The sequence below is a fragment of the Pezoporus flaviventris genome, unplaced genomic scaffold, assembly GCF_033815535.1.
Source record: "Pezoporus flaviventris isolate CSIRO_AGI_PZ_B2104156 unplaced genomic scaffold, CSIRO_AGI_Pfla_v1 ptg000016l, whole genome shotgun sequence".
Classification (NCBI taxonomy): Eukaryota; Metazoa; Chordata; class Aves; order Psittaciformes; family Psittacidae; genus Pezoporus; species Pezoporus flaviventris.
In genome coordinates this window covers 1,360,603-1,378,458 of record NW_026892564.1, presented here as the reverse complement: position 1 = coordinate 1,378,458, position 17,856 = coordinate 1,360,603, and the positions used below count along the sequence as shown (strand labels likewise).

General features: G+C 39.3%; 1 protein-coding gene across 1 annotated transcript; it reads left to right on the top strand.

The window, feature by feature from the left end:
* The first annotated feature begins 332 nt into the window (after positions 1-332).
* Positions 333-17,589, top strand: METAP2 (methionyl aminopeptidase 2). The gene is made up of 11 exons (XM_061454576.1): positions 333-551; positions 1,405-1,506; positions 4,825-4,890; positions 5,234-5,336; positions 9,851-10,012; positions 11,738-11,919; positions 12,004-12,098; positions 12,180-12,276; positions 12,765-12,868; positions 15,334-15,449; positions 16,796-17,589. The coding sequence occupies exons 1-11, from the start codon at positions 371-373 to the stop codon at positions 17,046-17,048; spliced, it is 1,461 nt and encodes a 486-aa protein (XP_061310560.1). The 5' UTR covers positions 333-370; the 3' UTR covers positions 17,049-17,589.
* Positions 17,590-17,856: the final 267 nt, after the last annotated feature.

The following is a 17,856-nucleotide window of genomic DNA, read 5'->3' as shown; positions in this document are numbered from 1 at the left end:
CAGAAAGCACCGCACGACCGCGCTTAGGACAGAGGCTGACAACAGCGATGGCGGCGGCGCGCAGCAGACAAGCGACGTGGGAGTAGGCTGCGGTTACAGCAGAGACCGCAGCCGGGGAAGAGGCCGGATCCGCGAGCTACCGGGAGCACCCGGCACCGCAACCGCCGACACCCTCCACCGGCTGCCGGGACCCAGCGCGCGTGCGCGCCTGAGTGGGCGGTGCGCGAGGAGGCCTCCAGCCTTCCCGGCGTGCCCCGCGCTCACCATAGAGTGGAGGAGTGGCTCAGCCGCTCTCTTGCTCTTTTCCAGCGCCGCGCCGCGCAGCGCACCGTACCCTACCGTGTGTGGGAGGCGGCGCGGCCGCGGCGACATGGCGGGCGTGGGGCAGGCGGGTAGTGCCGCCGCCGAGGCGGAGCAGCACCTCAACGGCGAGCTGCCGCCGGAGCCTGAGGACAAGGACGGCGCGGAGGGCGGCGCGGCAGGGCTGGGCGCGGAGGATGGTGCCAAGAAGAAGCGCAAGAAGAAAAAGAAGGGCAAAGCGGGCCCCGCGGGTAGGGGCCGGGTCGGGTCGCGCCGGGACTCTCCGCTGACAGGGCTGTTGGGCGGCCTGAGGGGGTTGCAAGCCGGCAGAAGGGGCTTTGCACGCGGCAGCGGGTGGCTGTAGGTGGCCAGAAGGTCCTGCCGTGCAGGGCACGGGTGGCGTGATGGGCGCCGCCGTCTCGGCCCGCGGCGGCTGTGTTGGCTGAGGGGGATCCCTGGGCGAGGAGGGGGCTGGCGGGGCCGGGAGGATGCTGCAGCCGTTGCTGCTGCCGTTCAGCACCGGGGGAGCTGGGGTGAGGGAAGTCCTACCTGCTCCTGTGCACGCAGGAGAAGCAACTCCTTGTCTTCTCACCTCCTATGCCCTGAGGGGGAGAAGGGCGTAAGGCGGCTGCTGTAAAAGTCATCACGCGTGATGGAGTCTTGGTACTCCTCCCTGCTTCTCTTGAGAGGGCTGGAGCAAGTCTGGGCAACTAGTGTAGAGGAACTACGGTTTGGGTTTGTTTTAGCATGCTAGCAGTTTGTGATGATCGTGCTGTGCTTTTATAATTATCTACTTCACGCCCATATTATCTCACAAGAGCACGCGGCTGCGATGGCAGAAGGAGTTTGTTATCCAGGCAGGAAAAAAAAGTAATTGGAAGCGTCTGGGTAATGTCTGAGTAATGCACAAGTTTCAGTAACAGTACCTGTCACTGTAATGCACTACAATCTTAGACATTGGATCTGCTTTAGAAATGAAAAAAAAAGTGCCATATGCTCAGGTCTCTATAGAATGACTGCAGCATAATAGTTTATAAGTTTTGGGGGTATTGTTTACTAATACGGAGCTATCCTTTTGCTGTAAGTCATACTTTAATTTTACAGGACAAGAAACAGATAAAGAAGTGGAAGGTGCACTTAATGACATAGCAAAACAGTTGGATAAGCAAGCACTGGAGGAGAAAGAAAAAGATGATGATGATGAAGGCAAGTGCATCTTTTCCCTTGACATTTCCAGTTTCAGCTTCTTCCTAGACTTCTACTTAAACCTTTCACAGATGCCTTTTTTATTTTCTTCCCTCATGGGAGAGGCAAGATGCAACTGTATATACTTGTCACTGTTTTGGCAACAGTTTAGCTGTCACACATGCATATGCGTGAAAAATAGTAGGTATAAAAGCTTTGTTAAATCTTGTTTTCAAGGATCTTCCGACTGAAGGGAATGTTTAGTTACCTTTAGTTTAAGGTAAAGTAAGCTATAAATCACCTTCACTCGGGTTACCATGGTCAGTATCAATTTATGGTCCAAATTACATCTCTTATTCTTGGCTTTGAACAAAATATACACTGAAAGCTTTAATGGAAAATTTCAGTTAATAGAAGGTCTTAGAATCTTAAGCTGTGACTTAAAACCTGTTCATCCATAGTCCTAATTTTTCATTAAAACTGAACTGGGGAGAGATTAATACATAAGCAAGGCATACACCTTGTATGTTGCTTTTGCTGTGCAGCTGGCGTTCTAAGCGGGTGCTTTGGAAGTGCCCAGTATTGTAGTACAGGCTGGATACATCTTTTCAGTAGGAATATCAGATTAAGATTCTGTATTTGCTTTGTTTTGATAGACGGTCCTCAATAGGAATGGACACTTAAGAAAATACATTTATTGTTAGTAATTTAGTTTGCTTCTTGTGAATTAGCATTTAAAGTTGGCTGAGCACCCTAAAGTGTTTCTTATTGTTCTGCTAAGAAGTCTTCTTAGTTGACTATTGCTGGAACTAGTAATTCCAGAATTTAATGAATGAGATGTAGAATTAAAAAACAAAACAAAACCAAGAAAAAAACCCAACCAACCAAATTGTGGTGGGATTGATTTATATATGGCATCCAGTTTTATGCAGTTACTTTTACTAGAAGTATATTCTGATGCTTCATTTGTTTTGTGGTATATTTCAGGTTATGGAGTTCAAATGTAATTTATACAACGTGTGCTTTGCCATCACTGCAGCTGGAGCAATAGGTATTGAAGAGGATAGTGAAAACTTTATACCATGAAAAGAGTTCTTTGAAGTAATCAGAACAGTTATAGTTCCATCTCAGGAGAAATAACATTGTTAGTCACAGATCAAGTTGTGTGCTCTTTTAACCTTTTTACAGTATTATCAATTACTATTACAGTATTAGAAAGTAGAGAAAAAAAATGTGGTGCTATGGCTGAAATAATAATCTTGCTTATTTTCCACACATTGGACTTGGATATGTTCTTAGAAAAACAGTGATATTTTTGCAGCTCCATAAAAATTGCTGGAAGTTGTTTTTTTTTTTTATGCAACTGTCTATTCTTGCCTGTATTGGTTCTTACCACTTGCCATCTTAATTGTGTAGTTTCAGATGTGTTGCTTGAGATATGGTTCTGCATTAGATTAAAACAATAAAATACCTACACCTCCGCACATCCCCCCCTTTATTTTTTCCTTGTTAAGCCTATAACTGAGTGGTTTCAGAGGTGAGATTGTGTATACCTTTTGAAATCTGGGAGAGATTAGGAAGGACTTTTCAGATTTCCATTGCAGTGTTAAAGCATGCTGATAGATAGCTTAATATCAGGTAAAAATGTTAAGTTATTAAACAGCTATATCAAAATGGCATAAGGTTGGGCTTCAGTTTTGCAAAGATCTGAAATTGCTGTTCTGGTGCATATTTTTTTCATTAACAGCTAAATAACCTGAAGACAAACAGGGTATTGCTAAGATGCAGTAGTTTTGTTTCTGGCAGCACAGTTAGTCTGCAGCAGTCTTCAAGGACATGAAAGTGTAGGCCTGGCTAGTTTGGCTTGCGATTGGCAGATTCATGTGCAGTGGTGTATGAAAAATCCATGATAAGCAAATAGTAACAGCAATAATATTTAAGAAATGCTATACCTCTTTTTGTGTGTGTGTGTGTTTAGGCCTAGTGTTAAGGAAAAAAAAAGGCAAAATATGACTTGGTGAATGAACTGGAGTTACTTCTAACTCATTTCTTGATGATTGTTTGAGCACAGTTGAAGGTCAAGAGAAATGTGGCAAAATTACCACATTTTAAAGAATTTTATATGCATTGCCAAGAATTTTTGGCTGCCTGTGGAATATGGATTGATGGAGGGTCTGTTAGGCTGGACTATGTTGCAGTTACAAAGTACTTGTGATTATTTTTATTATTTTTTTTTTACAATGTTTTAAATAAAGATGCTCAATGTCAAAATGAGCTGTGCTGGGGCAGTGGTGAGACATTACTGAAATTTGCCCCAGCTGCAGGGTTACAGCATTCACCACGGCATAAAAATATAGATGACACTGACCATCATGGGAGGTTTAAAATCTAGTGACTGGAACAGCTGGTCAGTGTTATGGTTAGGTTTTGGTTTTATACAAATGAGGAAATACAAGTGTCTGTATAAATTCATTCAAAACGGTAATGCTTTGACTGGATTCGAAAATTTCTTTCAGTATTACTTTTTGCTTCAGATAAAAATGAATGTTGTGAGTGTAGTTGACTGGTATTTATCCATTTTGAAATTAACTTGTGTTTAGGTCCAGAAGGTTTAGTTAAATGGTATCACATTAGATAAATACTTCATTGTTTATAAAGCATTAGATGTAGCCAAATATGAAATCCACAGTGTTATTGTTAACTCTCAAATATGAGTGTTAACAATGGTGTGGATTTGTATGTAACATGGTGTGGATGATTCTTGCTGTGTTCTGTGAACGCTTCTGCTGGTGCCTTCCACCTGCAGTGTTTTTGCTCAGTGCTGGTTGTGACTTTCCCTGTTATCTCCAGATAAAACTTATCCTGACCTAAGTGCTGTCATCTTTACTTGTTTGGGTTTTTTATCTTTCCAGATACATTATCTTTCCAGATAGCTAAAGCATCAGAAGATGGGTTTGAAGCAGTAGTTCCTAGCTTTTTGCTAGCTGTTGTCTAACAGTTCTTGCTCACACCCTTCTCCTCCAACCTCAGACATCTTGTTGAATGGAGAAGAGAAGAATTTGAAGTAGGACTTTCTGAAAACTCTTCCCTGAGCTGCTTTTTTTTTTTTTTTTTTTCCTATTTGGTGGTATGTTTAAGTCATCAGCTTTAGTACTTTCTGTTTGGTATAGGAACTGAAAATGCTAATGGCTTGGTGGCACCTCTGTCCGTTGTCTTTTACTCCATTAAATTCTGCTGTGAAGGTGTTTCCAAATAGTCCAGATGGTTTTGTGTTTCATTCAGAATTCTTTGGTTCTTTAAGGTTATTTTATGTTTACTTGAGAACTTTCTTTCCTGTAGATGGAGATGGTGAAGGAGATGGAGCAACAGGGAAAAAGAAGAAGAAGAAGAAAAAGAAGAAAGGACGTAGGTATCACGCACAAAATAAAGACAGACTGCATGAATATTTGGTATAAGCATGTGTAAGTGCTGTTCTTGGCAGTTGAAACAAATTCTGGGGTGCAGTTTGGGTTTGTAGGTTATGTCTGGCTGAGTTCTCTTCTTACTCATATGCCTGAATGCCACCTTGAGCGTTGGCCAAATAAAAGTTAAACAAGGGTATCGTGATACGATGTTGTCTTCGTAGAAGCCCAGATTCTAGGAAGGGGATCTTAAATAACTTGTGTGGTTTTAACTTTTATGTTTGAAAAAAGGTACTAGTATTTTTCAGTGTACCATGTGTAAAACTTTCTTAAATTATACTCAACAGCTAAGGTGCAGACAGATCCACCTTCTATTCCAATATGTGATCTATTTCCCAGCAACGTATTCCCAAAGGGAGAAGAATGTGAATACCCATCAACACAAGATGGGTGAGTGTTTTAAGCTTAAAAAATAAATGCTGTCATCTGGATGTGCTGAATTGTGAAACTGTTAATATACAACTAAATGGACAAAGTGAGTTACGTGCTTTTTTTTCCTTTCTTTTTAAATAATTTTTCAACTGGATTGTTTAAGAGCTTAATGAATAGAAGTCTTCAGGCCAGAAATGTTCCCCCTTCTGTATCCTTTTAATTAAAGTATGGCCTGCATGAGCAGAATTGCCATGAAGCAGGGGATCATGAGACTCAGGGGACCAACAGGATTTCAATAGACAGTTTGTAAGGAAAATATAGTCTGAATTAAAACTGAGAGGTTTAAAATTTAGGGAGATGAGACACTGTTATGCAGCAGTTTTAGGGGCATGTAGGTGTCAACTTCTTGTTATTTTTATCAGCATTTCGGTAGAGACATGTCCGTCTTGAGCTGATAGTTAAATTTAAAAGCTTAAGTGGTATATTCTGCACATTGCTTCTCTCTATTTGTATGAATCTATAGTTACTATAACCTAAACTGCTTTTTATAATTCATACTGATGTGGGAATAATGTGCAATTTTAGTAAACTAGCAACAGCTCCTAGTGATTTACTGGCTCAGAGATTTGCATCCTTATGTTTTCATGGGGTACTAGTATTTCCTTATGCTTTGTTAGGAATTGGGGTATACCAGCTTGACTGAGTTTCTGGATTTTTATTCCAACATGAAGATTTGTTGAATGTCATGCTTGGCAGGGAACCCACCAGGACATGGAATTACCTTGAATTTCATGAAAATCTAAATGAAAAAACCCGAAGTATTACTGAAAACTTCTCAGGAAATTTTGAATCTGAACTCTGAAAACATAGTATAAACCAAAAGGAGTAGTTGGACTAGATAAATATTTACATTTCTAAAAGCACTGTTTAGTTTTGTCATGTTTTTTCCAGAATCAAATTGCTTCAAAACATTTATTGGTTGATGAAAGTCAATGCCTGTTTGTCATAGTGTAAGCAACATAGTTAAGAGTCTAATATGTCCTATAAATTTTATTCAGATATTCACAGATAGTGCAGTTTCAGCTTTATGGGATTCAAATTTGGGGTTTAGGCAGCCTTTTTTTTAATTACCTCAGTTTGATCACAAGGTGTGCTTGTATTTATAAACGACTGCTTTGTTTGTATGTGCAGTATTAGCATGCTAATGAAGGATTTTCACAGGGTAGTCCTCACAGGCTGATCCAGAAGTGATTCTTTTATTAAGGCTTAAGTGTTCATGTGTGCATACGCCATGGTCACAGGGATGTGATTTAAGCAATCCAGGAAATTAGATTATACACGTTTTAAGCATGCACATAGTTTATTAACAAATAACACACTATTTTTACATCTATTGTGTATCCAGCTATTGAAGTTTAAATGTCTTCCTCTAGGTTTGCTACTATTCATTTGAAAAGGAAAAAAAAGAAAACAGAAAAACAAACAAAGAAGAGGGGGGTGGAGGGTTAGAAACAACCAACCAACCAATCCACCTCTTCTAGTAGGACTGAAGTGGGACACCTTTTCTGTGCGAAGAGTTTTCTGGCATGGAAGAATGTACTCTAAGGAACCTGAAATAGTTTCTTTATATAATTTGCTTAAGCAAATATATGCCTGGTTTTCTTCCTAATTTAAATATTTAAATCTTACGATGCTACTTTAGCATTTCCTAGCATAAGTAGCTACTTAAATTAGTAGCTGATCTGAATGCCAGGATACTTCCTATTCCGAATAATAGTTTCATTTGACGTATCGGTGAAGTGTTTTTGTGCTGCTGCTTATGTATGCTGAGGTCAGTAGGGTTTTGTCTTTATTTTGTTTTTAAAGAGTTTTCTTCTATTCTTAACTCTTGATGTCACATGCTTTCTAACGTTGGCTGTTATCAACGTAAAATTGTGTATTTTGTGCAGGAAGTTGAATTTGAAGTGGGAATAATTCCATTTTCAGGGCAAAAAATAGCAGAGAATCAATTCTTTGATAAAAACCAGACTAACAGGTTTGGTATTTTTATATCTCAATTATTTGGTTTTTTGGAAGGCTTGCATTTTTTGTTGAAGACACTTGAATTTGAGATGATGTGATGAGAAGGGTGGAGAAGCTATAGGCAATATTTTGTGATATGCCGATTTAGTTAAAGTGGGATTAAGGAATTCTTGTCACTGCCTGCTTGTTTCTGCCCATGTGCTGTTATCTGATTTATATCTGAAATAATCTGGGGATTTGTTTTCTGGAATTCTTGTGTTTGATCACTAAAATCTGGTTTACAGCACAATCCTAAAAAGGTTTGTTCTAATGAAAACTGGGGGCTGTGGACTGGACTGAAAAGATGGGAATAAATGGCTTGGAGGAAGACATGAACTTCTTAAGCTGGTATGTGGTAGCCAGCATATTAGTTAAAATATATCCTTGGGAAGGCTTGTTAGCTCTTGCACCTGTGCGAGGACATGATGTTTGGTGAGACATTTATCTCATCTATTGTTTTCTTTCACGTCCTGCAGTGCTTAGGCCTCAGCAGGAGTTTTCGTCGCCTCCTTTCGTGAGCACCAGGGTGGCAGTGGTGCTGCTTTGGCAGCAAAGTGCTTTGGGTCTGATGCAGTATTTTTAAGTGTAGAGGTTATTTTGTCCCCCAGTTGTCTTGCATGGAGTGACTATATGCTGAAATACAGAAGTATAGAGTGAGGATGGCTTCCTGCCAGTTTGCTGGAGTTCGCACTTAAGACTGTGACTGATGGCAGAGCAGCTGCCCAGACTCTGTCAGCAGCTCTTGTTACCAGAGGGTGTTCCTTGCTGGAATCCAGAACAGTCTGAAAGGATCCTCGAGTCTCTTCCCCCGCTGTTTCTCTGCAGTACACCTTTTCCATCTTCTTGTGCCATGACTGCTGTGCTGGCAGTAATCCAGTTTCCAAGTGCAGGAAAACACTCAGGTATTGTAACCTGCTATTTTTTTGGTTGAATTTTCCAGTGTTAAGGCATATTCTAAGAGTAGCATGTGTGATGCTTGCTATTGGAGCAAGAAAACTGCTCTGGAAAGTAAGTGTGGGATTTCTCCTTTGCACTGGTGTTGCTTTATCTAAAAAGAAGCCGGAAGTTCAAGGGAAACAAGCAAAAGGGTCTCAAGACATTTGGTTCCTCTGGTCATCCTGAGAAAAAAATTTATAGAATAGCCTGTTATCCTCCTTTGTCTTTTCAGATCTGCTTTAGGGTTGCAGGCCTCTATTTAAATACTTCAAAATGCAGCAGAATTGCAGGGCATAGTCTCTTGGCTCACTCATACCTGGTTTTGGCTGTGAAGGAAACTCTTTGAGTTGAGCCAAATTATGTATCTATGAAACAGGTAAGTAGCTCACCTGTGGATTTGAAAAAGTAATCCTTTAACTCTGCATTCTCAGTTGTTTGCTTAGAATCAGCTCACATAAAGGTGAAAATTTCTGAATGTGCAGACTTTAGCATAGTTCATCATCTTTGGTCCATCTTGTCCATCATCCCTTTCCTTTTATGATCCGCCTGCCAGGATGTACAGCCATGTATTGTTCTTAGTAGTATTTGTCCTGCAGAGCATGTGTGGCGTTCTAAGTGTTGGGTTTTTTTCCATTGTTACGGGGCTTCAGCTTCACCATTTAAAGGGTATCTCTAAGAGTAGTCTTTTAAGTTCTGACAGTTGCTGGAGTGCTTGAATTAGTTTTTTGTTTGTTTTCTTGGAACCTTAGTTGTATGGGTTCTTGCACAGTAATAAGAAAAGGAAAATATACTCAAACCTGGTGTTGTATTCAGTGTTGTATCTTCCAAGGAACCAAAATGAGTGATACCGTCCTGGAACAAATGTTAATTCACCATCCAGCAAATTTAGAAAGTAACTTCCTGGCATGTCATAGTTACTATCCACTGAGTTAGCTGTTATTACTTAAATAACTCTGAGGACGAGTCAAAGTAATACTAGAACTGTGAGATCTTAAATTGTAAAGGAGCTTGTTGTGTCTCGTGTCAGTGACAATTTCTGGGCCAAGCAGCTACTCTGCAGTGCTGAGGTTCTTCTCCATACAGGAGGAGCACTGTCTGTATGAGTAAGACTGTGCAAAAACATACGTCTTTTTGCATGAGCAGAGCATGTTGCAGTGATTTGCTGTGCTAAACTAAAGGTAGCATTGCAGGCACTGAAAAGTATGCTGCTTCTCTGGGCTTTTGGGAGGGTTGGGAGGTAAGACTTTTGAAAACATAAAGGGAATAATATAGTTCATGGTCTAATCGAGTTTAATTTCTATGTATACATGATTTATTTTTCTGCAGTGTTTTTCACAGGTCTCAGTCTGTGGTAGATTATTTTTTCCCTTCTTTTACAGGCTTTCCTTATTCTGAAAGTTTTCTAAATAAGGATCTTTTCTGTTGCACAGGGGGATGTAGACCTGACTGGTTAATAAGCACTGCAGGCTTTAGACAGAAGTTGTAATGACTACTGTGATTACGGTAACTTTTCATGACACACTTTTATTTTGAAGGCGAACTGCTGCTTGGAGAATAACTAGTGAAGAAAAGAAAGCTCTAGACCAAGCCAGCGAGGAAATCTGGAATGATTTTCGGGAGGCTGCGGAGGCACACAGACAAGTGAGGAAATATGTTATGAGCTGGATAAAACCTGGAATGACAATGATAGAAATCTGGTGAGGACGCAGATCTTCTCAAAGACCTCTGCTGTAGATTTTGCTTCGTTTCCAGAGGGGGAGGGGTTTGGTGTCAATTTTGTGTGCTTAATTCATTGTGTCACAAGTGTTGGATATTTCTGTCTGAAACACCCAACCAGTATCACCAATAATTTCCTTAAAGTTTCCTCTTACAACATATTCTTAGCTTTACAGGGCCTGGGATCATACTGAATTTCAAACTAAGCTTTTAGTTATGCACACTCATTTTGAGCATATGCTTGATCTGTAATGCTCAGTGCCTTGGCTACTCTTGCACACTCTGCAGTCCTTAGAGAAGTAGCAATAGCACTAGTAAACATCCTGGCTCGTGACAGAATTGTCAGGACAGTGCTCTGTGGATGAGTGATGCAGGTGGAGTCTGTCCCTAGGGGTGGGCAAAGAGACATAAAAATGGTATGGCTGTGTACTCCGTCTGGGACGGGAAGATTTTGTCTATATTTAGTCTTCACTAACTGATGTTTCTGGAGAAATGCAATGTTTCTTTGTGTTATCTTCAGTTAATGAGAAATAGCTGAGCAAATGGATTAAAATAAACATGAGTTAAGGTAAAGCTTAAAGAAATAATTAACCTGGGCTGATTCTCTTGATTCTTCCAACTATTCTTTAACATCCTTTAGTTTGTCTAGAGTAAATGTCTACTGTCCAAGTACTGCACTGGTCCAGGACAGTTTCGCTTCCAAAATCAGGTGTTTTCAGCCTGATATCACTGAGGCCTGTGCAGACTAGATTTAGGATCGTAAGAGAGCTGATTCCCAAGGTAGCTGTGTGAGGATAATGGAAAGAAGTAATATACCGTCAGGGAAAGCGGAAGAAAGACAGCTGCCTTAATAATCACTAGTCTAGCTGAAACAAGCCTGTCATACTGAATTATACAGTTTGACTGTTACAGTTATAAGCAATAATTTTCTCAAAACATGACTTTGCTTTGTAAAGTATCTCAGGCTATGGATACTTGCCTATTAAAATACATTCTCTTCTTATCCCAGATTGCTCTGAGTCAACAGCTTTTTTAAATAAAACCAGAGTGTGGTGAACTAATGTGAGCTGCAGTTTACAGCATTCACTGCCACTATGGGAGTGCGCACCAGTGGGCATGGATCTGTAGCTTGCCAGTAGCTAACAGCTTGAGAGTAGACAAAAATCAAGAGCAAAACCTAATCTGATAAGGTTTTATTTTATCATGGTTATCACTTGAATTAAAAACAAACAGAAATGTAAAACAAAAAAAATTACTGTCCTCCTTTAATTGAATTTTTTTTAATGGAGAGAGGCGTATACTATTGCCTTTCCTCCTCCCTTAAATCCCTGTAATTGTAAAGAATTCATTTAATTTCCCTAAACTTCAGTTGTATAACCTCTGCTGCTCAGGAAGAATGGATTAAATGTAGCTTGTAGAGGATGGATATTTTAAATTTAGAGTAAAAACACTGAAGTACTTAGTGTTGCTCAAGAAGGGGTAGAAGAAACAGCACAAAGAACTGAAGATTGTTGTGTTGTATTTATCTCCTAAAGTCTAGGTCTCCTCTTAGTTACCATACAAGTAGTTTAAGATTTCACATTAAAACATTCGCTTGCGTATTTTTCTGAGGGTTTGTTCTTGCATTGATTTATGTGACATCATCGTAAGAAATATTAATTCAACTGTTCTTCTTTTTTTTTCCTTCTCCCTCTCCTGCCTTTTAGTGAAAAACTAGAAGACTGCTCACGTAAGCTGATAAAGGAAAATGGTTTAAATGCAGGGCTTGCATTTCCTACTGGATGCTCTCTGAATAATTGCGCTGCCCACTACACTCCCAATGCTGGCGACCCAACAGTCCTGCAGTATGATGATATTTGCAAAATAGATTTTGGAACACATATTAGTGGTTAGTTTTCATTTATGAATTAAAACTATGAGAATATTCTTCAGCGCAAAGGCTGTGACACTAATTAACTTCTGCTTGTTTCAGGTCGTATTATTGACTGTGCCTTTACAGTCACATTCAATCCAAAATATGACAGACTATTAGAAGCTGTAAAGGATGCCACAAATACTGGAATAAAGGTATGAGCATTATGGAACTCATTTACCAAGTCTTTTACAGTAAACTCTGCATTTATATTTATATTTGCACTTCATTTTCAGTGTGCTGGAATAGATGTACGCCTCTGTGATGTGGGGGAGGCCATACAAGAAGTTATGGAGTCTTATGAGGTTGAAATTGATGGCAAAACATACCAAGGCAAGTTCTTTTCTGTATATATGGATAGTTGTTCTTAGAGTATGTGTATATGTACAAATTGGAAAGACCTCTATAGAAGTAGAGTATGTGTCTTGCATAAATACATGTTTCTGGTGGGCTTTAAGTATTCCTCTGAAATATTCTTGGCTTATCCTTCCAAGTATTTTATATTCAACAATAAGATGATGGCTAAACAACTGTTTTAAAATGTACAAATAATCTGATACCTGCTGCTTGGTTTTATTAATGAACTTTTTGCTACTGTTGGAGTTGCTAGTCCTAAATAACGAGGTTTTGATACAGCATACAAAACTAATTTGTGTCTTGGCTGGAATTTGTACAAGATGCATGGATAGTTTTGTGTTTAGCTCCTCTGCAGTATAATGAGTCACTAGTGTACATTCAGTATGGGCTAACAAACCAAATTGCCTTGAAAGTTTAAGCATTTGTTAGGAAATTTCCAGTAATATTGATGTTTTCTTCAAAAGTGAAACCGATTAGGAATTTGAATGGACACTCAATTGGGCCATATAGGATACATGCCGGAAAAACGGTGCCCATTGTGAAAGGAGGAGAAGCCACAAGAATGGAGGTAAATGGAGTTCTTAAATCTTTAAATTTCCCCAGCTGTCACTGAATATTTACTGTGCACTCCTTTAATGTGTAGTATTCGTGATCCTAGTGGATAATAGCAGCAGAGGAAAAACTTTGCTGTACTTTAGTGTTCTTTTTAGAGGAGTGATCACTCTTACTGTGAGTAGCTTCTCCATTTAGCCCTGGAGTACTTTGGTATCTAGAGCTTTCTAAAATTGAAGCATTGGAAGTCTGCTATTTAAAAAACAAACCACCAAACAACAAATAAACTGTTGAAATTAAAATGGCCTTAGTGATGCTTAAACTCTTGCATATTTATTTCACAGTGTGTATACGTTTCTTAAATGCAGCATTGGACTGTTGCACTTTGGAACAGGGAAAAGGACAGGAACTCAGATTTTGGGGTAGCCTTGAGGGACATTTTTCCTGAAAGGTGTTTCAACTTGCCAGTTATTCACACTTTCCTTGTTTGGTCACTCTGTAATTAAAATAACCCAACAACCAAACACCACCACCACCACCACCTGCTCCCCAAACCCAAAACAATCTTCTCTTGCTCAGGTAATTCTTGAAGTATCTCTGTAGTGTAGTAGCTTTGGATGACTTTTTGCAAGTACAATTAGATGTAATATCTATCTTGAAAAGCTTCCAGTGCAATTTTTCTTTGCAGATACAAGATAATTAAGCATATTTGTAGTTAACGATAATTAAGCATATTTGTAGTTAACGTGAGAGGCTAGGTGAAAGATGTTGGGGATAGCATTTTGGAGCAGGGGAAGAGAAATCACTGTACATGATGTGACAAACTGCCAATCGGAGTGTTAAAATATGTAACGTGAGATTTAGCCACCATTTTGCTGTAAGCTTGTGTTCTAACAAGATAAGAAGGCCAATTTAAAAGATTGGTAATGAGATAAGATGCTTTTAATTTCCTTCTGAGCCTGATCACTGATCAGCAGTAAGCCTATCAGAGTAACTTAGACTTGTAAGAGCTGAATAGGGATAGGTGTGGTCTGGACAGGACTGTTTCTTGAGGTAGGCTTATTTTCATCACCCAGAACTTGATCATAATTGTTGGTCACCTTAATGATGTGAGCAAAAAGACAAAAGTTTTCATCATCCTCTTACCCATAGGAGTGTGCAGTGGGATTAAGGAGTATTGGAAGGTAGAAAAAGCTTGTGTGCCCCTCTTGTTTCAGCTTAGTGAATGGTTAGGTCTTGTGTATCATCCATCATCAGTATACTAGTACAAAAGTTGTGTTCTCTAAGCAAATCATATTTAAAGATTTCAGAGCTTTGATTTTGTTTTGATTGAATATCCAGACACTGGGGAGAAGAACTTGTTTATTTCCTTCAGCTTCTGTAGGTTACTTGGGACATGATCCTGCATCATTAAAGACATTGAGGTTTGCCAGTGAAGAACATGGAGCATAGCCAAGCTCTTACTGTGCTGTGCTAATTATAGTATCAAACTGCAATCCAGTGAGTGTTTTGTGACTGAGAGAAGTATAGTCTCTGATGATTCTTATTCTGAAAAAGTGGGTGTAAAGTGCAATTATTACTTTTTTTTTTGTGGCATTGGGGGGGTGGCGGCGGCTTTGCATTTTGTCTTTTTTAAATTAAATCGGCTGAATGTTCAGGGGAATCTTTAGGAGTTTTTTCTTGAGTTTGAAGCCAGCATTACTGCTTTTCACATGGCTTCTTCTTTTTGGGTTGTGACTTTCAAAATAGCTTAGTAAACTGAAAAATCCAGCTCCTGCTGCCTGTTCATGTTTGATGCTCTAAGTCCTTCTCACAGTCCTGCCATTAAGGTTATGTGAATACACTTAGCAGAAATGAGTTTATATAATGGCTTTTTGGCATGATCTTGGCTAGAATTTTGATAATGCCCTTGTAGATATACTCACCTTCATTTCTTGGAGAAATTAATCTTGTGGAGTGGAAGTGAGCAGGTTAAGGGTTTATGCTAGCAGCTGTAACCAGAAAATTCTTGCAGAAATTGGGCAGAAAGTTCTTCAGTGCCGTAAGTCTCTGTAATCAACATGTTTGCTGTGACTAAACTATACATTTCCTAGGACTTCTACGTGAATAGCAAAGGAAGGTTACTTCCAGTTAGCAAATACTTTGCAGCAGACTGTAGTTTCCTGGCTATGTTAGATGTATTGTGTTTAACAATGTTTTAACTGCAGTGCCTTTAAGAAACTGTGACTAGAAATGTGATTATATGTATGTCTTGAAATGGATAAAGTGATACTAACATAAACAGCTGAGATTTGGAGGTGTCTGCAGCCTCACTGTGTGAGATCTCCATATTGAATTTTTCTCTACATTGGTTTGGTGATTGTTCATATTCACTGACTTATTCAGAAGCTGTTATACTGGTATTGTTGTATCAGAATGGCCCACTATTACTTATTTTCATACTGCAGTGCGTTACCTGTTGTTTTTTTTTTTCTCTCCTAGGAAGGTGAAGTATATGCTATAGAAACCTTTGGTAGCACAGGAAAAGGCATTGTTCATGATGATATGGAGTGTTCTCATTATATGAAGAACTTTGATGTTGGGCATGTGCCAATAAGGTTGGATTTTTTTGCTATATTCTACTAGAGTGACCACTCCCTTAGGGGTCAAATTTGATACAATGCAGGTTCTTCACTGATTAATAAGGCTGTCAGAGCACTCAAAGGGTGATGTTAGCAATGTTCTTACTATGAAATACAGAATCATAGAATGGTTTGGGTTGGAAAGGACCTTAAGATCATCTAGTTCCAGTTCTGCTGCCATGAGCACGGGTGCTTCATACTAGACCATGTTATCCAAGGCTCTCTCCAGCCTGGCCTTGAACACTGCCAGGGATGAAGGATTTACCACTTCTTTGGGCAGCCTCTTCCAGTGCCTCACCACCCTCACAGTAAAGAACTTCTTCCTTATATATCTAACCTGAACTTCCCCTGTTTTAGTTTGAACCCATTCCCCCTTGTCCTATCACTACAGTCCTCGATGAAAAGTCCCTCTCTGGCATCCTTATGAACCCCTTTGTGCTCTAACTGGAATAATTCCATATTGTTACAGATTTACAAAGAACCTGGAAATTACAAAAATATGTTATGCCCTCAGAAATGTAGATTGTTTTTAATAATCTTCCCATCATTGGTAATTTTTATGAATAATAATATATAGGTAATGTTTGTATATTAGTCTATATATTAAATGTATAGATTTTTAAATCAACATCTGTATCATGATTGTGTGCCACAACCTTTTGTCTTAGTGCTGGTCCCAGAATATGTCAGGCTATTCATGTCACCTGTTTTGTTCGTAAGGATTTTTTTTTTTGTGGGTTTTAAGTTCTTGGTTTAGTGCATTGCTGCTTATGTTTGGAAATAAGTTTACTTCTTAGCAGATGTCTAAATTGCTGATCTTTATTACTATATATTGCAAGAAGCATAAATAAAAAGCTTAGTGAGTAGTTGACTTCAGCAGTAAACAGTGTTCTCAATCACAGGCTTATGCCTAAATCAGTTCAGATTAAGTGCTCTGTATCAGGAAGAATTCTGGTTTTCTTTATGAAATTAATAGTCCTTTTATTATGTAAGAGAATAATTCCTGTCACTACATTTACTTTTGCTTGTGTAGCTAGGTGCAGATATGTTCACATTTACCTTCCCCTTTTTGTAATGGATGGCCAAGGTGTTTGGCAGCATTCAGGTTTGTTTTGAAGGGTATCTTTTTCAGGAGGAAAATGCACTTTCTTTTGTGAATGGAACACCTGATAGGTATATACAGATATCCCATGACTGGGCATTCTTAAAATACCTTGAAATCTAACCCTTTTCTTAATAGGTGTGTTCTGTTTCTGCAGAGAATGCTTACTGGTGATAGCTCTCCCTTCTCAAACGTGTTCTTCTCTTTTTTTTTTTTTCAGGCTTCCAAGAGCAAAACACTTGCTAAACGTTATCAATGAAAACTTTGGTACTCTTGCCTTCTGCCGCAGATGGCTTGACCGTCTGGGGGAGAGTAAATACCTAATGGCGTTGAAGAACCTGTGCGACTTGGGAATAGTGGATCCATATCCTCCCCTGTGTGACATCAAAGGCTCCTACACAGCACAGTTTGAGCATACTATACTGCTGCGCCCAACGTGCAAGGAGGTTGTCAGCAGAGGAGATGACTACTAACCTCAAAGCCACCTCAGCACCTTTATACTCTAGGCTTTGTTGGAACATACTATACCAGAATTAATTCGCAACATATTGTCTGTTTTAACAGTGGACTGATGTAATACTTTCCGTATTTGGAAAGGAAGGAATTTAATCAAAGGCAAGTCTTCTAATGTAACTAACCAAGGAAAAAGCTTTCAGGCCTTTAGAAATATTTCAAAAGTTACTTATTTTTTCTGTTCAGGGAAACATGTGCTATAAGGTTCAGTTTTTAGTTTGGAATGAGTTATACATTTTGTTTTGGACATTTATGAGAAAAGATGCTTTTCAAATATTTATATTACCATATTCCTACTTGAATGCTTTGAATGACTACACCTGATTTCTGCGCCCAAGTCCTCTATGATATTGCCTTTTAAACTTCCTGGAATACGTTTTGTAAAAAATAAAGACAAATTTTCAGATCTAAAAAAAATATATATACTTTTTAGAAGTCTGGTTATGATTCTGGTCAGGAGTCTGCTGGGAAACTGCTCTATTAAATATTTTACAAACTTGATTTGCCATGTCTTGTCTTGATACAGGACCTGTCTTACCCTAAGTATGAAACTTTGCCTTTCAGTGCTTGTTTAAACAGTTTGTCAGTGCTGGGATACAGGGCAAGAAGTTGTCAGCTCTTTGCTGAGCAGAATGTGGCAACATCAGTAGAGATGGGTGGTACGATCTGGTTTTGAATGTGCCAGTGTTCGGTTTAGACGTCATCTGTGTTAGAACATGTAAAATGTATTTGGTGGTCTCTGTTGCTGTTACCAGCAGCAGGCAGCTT